General features: G+C 42.2%; 1 protein-coding gene across 1 annotated transcript; it reads right to left on the reverse strand.

Annotated features, from left to right (window-relative positions):
- Positions 1 to 389: 389 nt before the first annotated feature.
- Positions 390 to 7,252, reverse strand: clic5b (chloride intracellular channel 5b). Its single transcript, XM_041064392.1, has 6 exons — positions 7,147 to 7,252; positions 3,664 to 3,773; positions 3,452 to 3,577; positions 2,684 to 2,790; positions 2,286 to 2,467; positions 390 to 2,042 (listed from the first exon to the last, which is right to left on the reverse strand). Exons 1-6 carry the CDS (start codon positions 7,195 to 7,197, stop codon positions 1,878 to 1,880), a joined length of 741 nt encoding a protein of 246 aa, XP_040920326.1. The 5' UTR covers positions 7,198 to 7,252; the 3' UTR covers positions 390 to 1,877.
- Positions 7,253 to 7,887: the final 635 nt, after the last annotated feature.

The raw sequence follows: 7,887 nt of genomic DNA on the forward strand, positions 1-7,887 counted from the left end.
GGAAAAATGGAGACAGATCGGATGGCGGTGCTCGGGTTTTCCGTCTTAATGAGAGAGTGGAGAAGAGGGATGGCGTTTGATCCCTGGCATGGAAGCCTCTATTTAAGCCTGTCAACGGTCATCACTCTCTCCCTCTCTCTCTCCTTCTTTCTCTCCATCTCTCTCTCTGTTACGGATGAAGAAACAGACCTGCACCACTGGATTTGATCAGCTCAGTCAGACACACTTAACCCTTTTCTGGACTTCAGAACCGGGATCCAGGACCAGCACCTTTGCTATCACCGAGACAGACCGCTCACCCCTCCCTCCTTGACAACCTATAAGTATCAGTGTTGATTGATCACCTAGCTGGAAAAGAAAAGAAAAGGCAGAAGCAGATCTGTGAAAATATTATTTTATTTGTGGAGCTTTGCAATGAGCAAGCCTCTCAGTCATCATGCTCCAATTTCATATCATGTGTTTGTCCAAACCACACAAGAGCCTTATGGTTCTTCAAGGAAGTCTCGCTATAGTTGCAGCCTGACACCAAGCCAAAGACGATAAGCCCCGAGACAAATTTCCATCCTCCTCTGCATGGACAATGAAACTTTTGAACTTGAACTTTTAGGCTGTGGAAGTTGATAGACTCCTCAGAGCGGAGGAAATGTCTCTTTGATGAAGAGCTGGAGGGCAGGGCTCCTGACCATTGTGGACCTGGCCTGGAAGACGCTTTTCATCGCAGCACTAATGGCTCTAGCTAATCAGGCCTGATTGGGGCTGCTAAATAAATACTCTCCCCATTCATAATATCATCTGTAACTTAAGACAAAATCAATACCCAGACTGAACACTAATAGCTAGAGGCAAAACAAATGTCTCAGCTCTGGCTGCAATACATTTTTCAGAATGAGTCCATCAGTGACGTTGGCGTGGACTTTTGATACTTCCAAACAAAGGCACATAGCTGAGGATTTTTCATATCTTAAAAGGAGGCTCAATTTTTAAATGGTACAATTTAAAACAGATTCATGCATGCAAGCAATTCAGAAACAAGCTTTGTCCTAAGCTATGGATGCCCTCTTAGCTAAATCTGTTCTTTAGAACTAAGGTCATCGAGCATATCGTCTCATTTTTAAAATCAGTCTTTCTTAAAATCAACCTTTGAGGAGCAGGAGTGAATTTTTTACGGTAAACACAAGCTTGAGAAAACAAAACAACTACAGCAACATCTACAGTAATGAATGACAATCAGAATGAATCTGCAGATTGCAACAGTCATATTCAGAACACAATTAAGGACATCAATCGTAGATGAATCTCCCCGGGAGCCAGAACTTGATCATAAACACTGGAGTCAGACTAGACTTCTGTAGGCTTAGGAATAAATAAAGTGAACAACCCTGACATCAGCAGCTAGTAAAATGTTTGGCCGTGTGGACCGGTGGAGTCTGTATGAAAGAGAGCTTTGTGTTATGAGAAATTAATATAGACAGACACAATCACGTCTGAGTGAAAAAAAAAAAAAAGGTCACGTCAGAAGCTTCACAGCAGCAAAATTTGAATCTGGTTTGAAACTTGTGGATTGAGCTTATTGTGCTTGATTTATATTCTGCTCCACTTCTGTTTTGTAGTGTCTATTTCGGTCATTGCAACGCCACATACACTATGTGCTGAATTTCTGACATCCATCACAGCTGTAGCTGCAAAGCAGAATAAGCCACCCTCCAACATCTGCAACATCTGCCCTTTGTTGTTTGTTAAACAAAAATCTTAGGTTCTTAAAAAAAAATGTCACTGAAGAAGACTCTACAGGACAGTCACATGTATGTTTAAAAGTGATGTTTTTCTCTTGTGTGTGTTGTGCTGCTGGTTAGTTTTGTTTGAGCTTGGTTGGCGAGTTACTTGGCCAGTCTCCTCGCCACGTCTTTGTAGGCGGTTTCGATCTCAGAGTCAGCAGCGCAGGTGTTGGTGAATTCATCATGTGCGTAGGCGTTCTTCAGATACCGCCAGACACCCGTCATGTCTGAGGGGATGTCGTAGTTACGGTATTTCTTAGCAACGACCTGCAGCGGGAGAGGAAGCAAAGCTGTAACTTCAATGAGAATTTAAGACAAACTAATGTCAGACATTTAAAATCAATGCTATGATGCTTCTTTTTAACAGTTTTTCGATGGTTTTATTATCAGTTTTATGTTGTTTCTACTGAAGGCTTTATTTTGTGGATATTTATTTCCTGTGTTTTGGTTGATTAAGATGGGAGCACTTAACAAAAATGTGTATTCTCCTCAGATACACTCCTTCTTTACCTTGACTATGTGCAGTTTAGGCAGCAGGTTGCAGTCTGCGAGAGTAAGCTCATTCCCATCCAGGAAGCATCTGTTGGAGCCCTTCTCCTCTTCCATGCTGTTTGCATCGATCTCATCTGGCAAGGGGCTGTTCAGGTAGTCGTCCAGCTTCTTCAGGGCCTTGGTTAAACCCTTCTCTAGAGCTAAACACACAAGTCACACACAGAAACACTCATAAGCATGGAGACAAAAAGCTGAAAGTGACATAACCTTGTGTAGTGAGAATCTCACTAGGTGGCAGCACAGCAAACACTATGAGTCCCAAATACTGGACTCTGCTACAACCTAGTGGAGGAATAATATAATGGCTGTCATGTATTTTTCCTTTGAGTGTACATGGCACAACATGAGCAGCCCACCAGCATTGGCCTCCAGTTTGGTGTTCTTGATGTAGGCTGAGAACTTGGCGAAGATGTCATTTCCAGCTGTGTTGGACTCCCTCTGCTTGGCGGCCAGTTTGGGATACCTGAGCAGACGGAGGGACAGAGGCAGGAGACGTAGTCAGAGACACGGTCGGACCAAACCATCTGGATAGCATTAACACCTGGACTGGAGCTCAGCTCAGACTGAAAACATGTTACACACTCAAACCGAGTTGGCCGGCCGCCTCTTACGCTCTCTCACACTAAGGTCCATTTATAATGTAAAAAACTTTACAGGCAATAAAAGAAAGATTTAGTTAATCTGACGTTTTTCTCTGCAACTGCTCACACGCTGGCTCTGATTCTCTTTTTTAATGGCAATAACAAAACACAGTAAACCTGTCTCACGTTTGCTAAAATGATGCAAAAAGCTGCGGCTGCTGTCAATGAAAGCACATATATTTGGATTTGCAGATAGCTGAGGTTTTAGTTTTCAGGAATTGAATGCTCAAAGGTACCTGAGACACATAGAGACTCATTCACCAAAGATTTACAACAGCCATAAACAACAAACAGCTATATCAGTTAACATCAGCGCTCATCAAATACAGCACTCTTTTACTGGACTAAAATGTTTCCTGTCCTTTCAACAGTGTTGCTGAAGTGAAATAAATCTAGCTAAAAGCAGCATGTGTGTGTGTGTGTAGTCAGTAATATAATCTGATACTGTAAACTATGTGCCGTAAAACCTTCCAGTGGAATTACTTTGGAGGACAGAGCGTTTCCTCGAGAAACTCCTCGATCTTGTTGATATCGGTCTTGACCTCTCCGTTGAAGGTCAGGAAAGGAGGGTGTGTCCCCGGGGCCAGGTTGTGCAGATCTGCTGGTTTTCTGCAGAGAACACAGTGAAAGATTTATGTCAAGAGGCAGCCATAAGTGTGTTTTCATGTTGGGAATTTGCATTTCCGTGTCCTGACCTCTTGAGGTCGACGGTGGTGACGTTGAACACGACTCCTTTGAGCCAGAGGATCATGAAGAGACGCTGAGAGAAGGGACAGTTTCCGATGCTTTCTCCGTCGCTGCCTGCCTGCACACAAACACAACGCGACAGAAAATGAGTCCGAGGGAGGAAATACAACTGAACTAAACATGAAAAATCTTACAAACGTACAAAGTATGTAAGTATTTCATTCAGGTCTACAGAATCACAGAATTTTCTTGTTTTTGTGTGTAAGTCTGTGACTGCGAGGCCTTGGTCGCAAGGTTGCAACCTTGCTTCTAACAGTTAAATACATGTTTGGATTAGTTGTCCGTTATCTTGACTGCAGACTGTTATCATGCTATTTGACTTGTAAGGCTGTTAGCTTGTATTAGTATAAACACTGCACAAACACATAAATACGTCACCCTCAAACCACCGTTACAGAATTCAGATAAGGACAGAGTCAAACCAAAACTACACTCTGGGAATCTGCCCATATATTCTAATCTGGCAGCAAGCACTCATTATGCAGAAAAATGGCTTCTGTGAATTGTATGCTATTATATATTAATAGATTATCATTATTTATCAATGTGCAACTACTATTGTAGTTGGTCGAGATTGAGGTAATTTGAACTATTCCTCTTACTCCCGAAATGTATGAAGTTTAATCACTGCTTATACTAAATAGTGTCCATAAAGATTTGGATATATGGAAGCAGCACAGTCAGGTATGCAGAGGGTAAAGCATTTGACTAAATGCCAAGCAGAAAACACAGCTTTGCATTTATCGAAATGGTTTTGAAATAAGTTCATCAACTGCTCCAGCATTTTAAATTTTACATAAAACTGTCAAATGTTAGAACATGAAGAGTTATGCTTTTCTTCTCACAGCTACTCAGCTACCAATAGAATCACTTCCTCCCCGTAGTATTTTCGCCTACAAGTGTTGATATCATGTGTCGACATGTATGGCTACACAGCAGAGCACCAACAGTGACATCTGATCCACTGGCCCAGCTGAATTATGCATAGTGATTCTCTCACCTGGTTCACTGGCCACTGGGGCACAGAGTGCAGGGTCAGACCTGCCAGACCTGCAGTCACAGAGAGAGCCCACAACACACGGCAAAATAAGAGCACTGACCTCGAGGTCAGCAGGTTGAGCAGAGATTTGACGAGCGGAGTTATTCTCCCTCCTTTTAATGCATTACTGATCTGGAAATAAAACTCTTATTGCTATCATTAAAGTAGGGTTTTGAGATGGATTCACAAGAAAAGATTCAACACCGAAGTGGAAAACATTTTGTTATTCAGTACACGTTCCCAACGGCTCCACACAGCTCCCAGCAAAGACCAGAAAACAGAGCTGTCAGTCTAAAAGCAGCTGAGCCAACTGTATGCACGCCAGCCATTGAAGCTCTCAGCGCTGTCATGCTGCCTGAGCGCATGTGATGCTTCTGTCTGTGCATTGTTACGGCTAGACTCAGCAGCACGGAGGTAACACAATACACAGTCGCTGATAATAGCCAATCAACATCTAGAACACGGAGGACAAAAGCTGTCACACACAACCGGGCCCTGCATGCACGGAGAACGAGAGTGTATGGAGCCACCGAGTGATGTGATGATGAGTGAGGTCCACTGGAGGCAATGTCACTTCAAATGATCCATCACATGCATCTGCATGTATATATACTGTACTACAACTGGGGTTTGTTTTCCTTGGTTTGTCACGTTTTAATTTATTGTAATGTTTCAGTACCAAGGTGGTGTAAATGATTTTATAGAGTAATAATTTGAGTAAATTACATGCTGTAGTTTCAATTCCAGTGTGCAGTTTTATTTTCTAAAGCACTTTATAAAAGGTATTTAAAATACTTTTATCATTAATCTTAATTTAATTGTATAAGTTGCCCAATAAGTACTATGTTTTACAAACACCTGAGCTTTATCACAACATGCTACTACAGGAAAAAAAGGAGTATTAGAATTATAGAATATAGTTTATAATCTATAGAATAGATTAGAAACTGATGATTTTAATCTCTGGTTTTTCAGCAACCCTGATGAAAACTAGGGGCAATACAAGTGTTTGACCGGACAGCCTGAGCATAGATGAAAAATTGATGAACACAAAAATAGAAATTTAGAATTATGCTTCCATAAAGTCGGAGGTCTCAGAGGAGTAAGATAAGAATGGCCATAATTTGTGCAGCACAGGTTGTGACATCCTCACTTTTACTCTTCTCTTTTTCATTGGTGTCCCACACATCTCCACATCTATGTTTGTACAGCTTTCTGTTCTACATTCACAGTCTCCCAGTCCTATCTGAGATTACCCTGATGGCCTCTAGAGCCACAGAAGACAGTTTGTCACAGCTTGTGTTGTATCGTTCACTTGATCTTGATGTGTAAAATCACTGCAGTGCTCCATAACTGACTATACTAAGTGAAGACCTGCTACTGAAGAGGGTTTATGTCTCAGTCCTGAGATCCATCATTGGGGTACTGATGTGGGGTACTGATGTGAAGTCTTACAGCCTGTGATCATGCTGCTAGTTAAGATTCAAGTGTGCGGTCAACAGAGTGTGACAATAACCCAAGTATATTGTGTCATTATATGTTGAATAGATTGTACTGTGAAAGTGTTGAGCAGGGCTGAGGGCATCGAAGGATGTGCAGCTATGCAGGATAACTCTCTGTCCATCTAGGTCACATCTCAGATGGCTGCATGAGGAAAAAAAATATTTCAGGGTTGCAGCCACTATGGAAACCGCTCTGTACACATGGCTCGTGTAAGCCCTCCTCTGTACTTAGGAATACAGCTTACTTACAGCCAAGGGTGCGAAGGGTGATGCAAGGCGAGCTTGTTGTCAGTGCCTGTGAACTTTTAGTTACCTAGCTGACTGGTTTCCTAGGAGGTGGATCGGCTGAAAGGAGCCTTCACACCAGCTAATTGGGTCAGTGCATCCAACCACCACATCAGCTTTTCCACCTGCTTCCACTTCACCTGCCTCAGGTATATTCATCTGCCTCTAACCTTTCTCAGGGGGCCTCGAGTTCATCTAGTTATAAAGAACAAAACAACACTGATATATCTACTGAACGTGATGCTTCTGAGAATTAAAAAAAAAAAATTAATCCCACCATTCAGTGCAAAATCAAGTCTAAAAACATCTTAGTCATGTTTTGGTATAATGCAACCTGTCCTGCAAAAAGGTTTACCAGCGTAATGGTAGCACAGTAGTGCAGAGCTTCCCACCATCAACAAGCAGCTTCAGTATCACTGTCACAACAATCCTGGGTCAACCTGGTGCATACTGTGCCTGTGCCCGTGTAACTTTACCTGTACTATTGAGTTACATGAGCTTTCCACGACTCACAGTGATGCTACAGAAAAAAAAATCTACACTGCTCCTGTCTTCCAAGAAAAACTTAAGAAAATACAGTAATCGCAGTTCTGTCCTTGTCTTACCTTGACAAACAGTTCGATATCAGGATCTCTGTCTTGACCGTTTGTGGACATGATGCTGAATTCTGGCTGTCACCTTGTCTCTTTACTTTATTATTACTTTTTTTATCTGCAGTCCTTTGCTTATCCTTGGAGCTCTACATCCTCCAGTAAAAAGAAAAAATAACCCAGATATCTTCTCTGAGTGATCCTCTCTTGTGAATCCTCACACCTACAGAAACTGTATTGGTTCTGTTTCCCCAAGGTTTTTAGATTCTCAGCACTTAGTGGTCCTGTGAAGGCTTTTCCCTTGTATATGTCCTCCAGGTGAGGCTGAGAGTCAGTCCAGGTGGCAGGTAGAGAGAGCCCTGTGCTCTGATTTAGACACAGATGGAGAGCAGAGCTGGCTCTCACTGATACAGAGTGGAAAACAGGTGTCAGGCTATACCAGGGGGTGGAGCCCCATCTCTCTCTTCGCACCACTGCAACCAAACTCCCATCTACCACACATCACTACCACTACTTACTGTCACCTCACACTTTTTATTTTTCATTATTTTCCAACATTGACATGTTGTCCCGTTTGTTTCTTTTTGCCAGATCAGGTTGAAAAAATCTTTCAATACACATCAAAAAAAAAATTGATCACAACCCATATCATTGTCCAAAAGGTGGGATGATACTTGTGTCACTCTCTGTTTCTGTGGTTGTCTCTCCATCAGTATATAAGTGTGTGAGCTGCATCATTTATATTTAAAGTGCGTT

The sequence above is a fragment of the Toxotes jaculatrix genome, chromosome 19, assembly GCF_017976425.1.
Source record: "Toxotes jaculatrix isolate fToxJac2 chromosome 19, fToxJac2.pri, whole genome shotgun sequence".
In the NCBI taxonomy this organism is placed as follows: Eukaryota; Metazoa; Chordata; class Actinopteri; family Toxotidae; genus Toxotes; species Toxotes jaculatrix.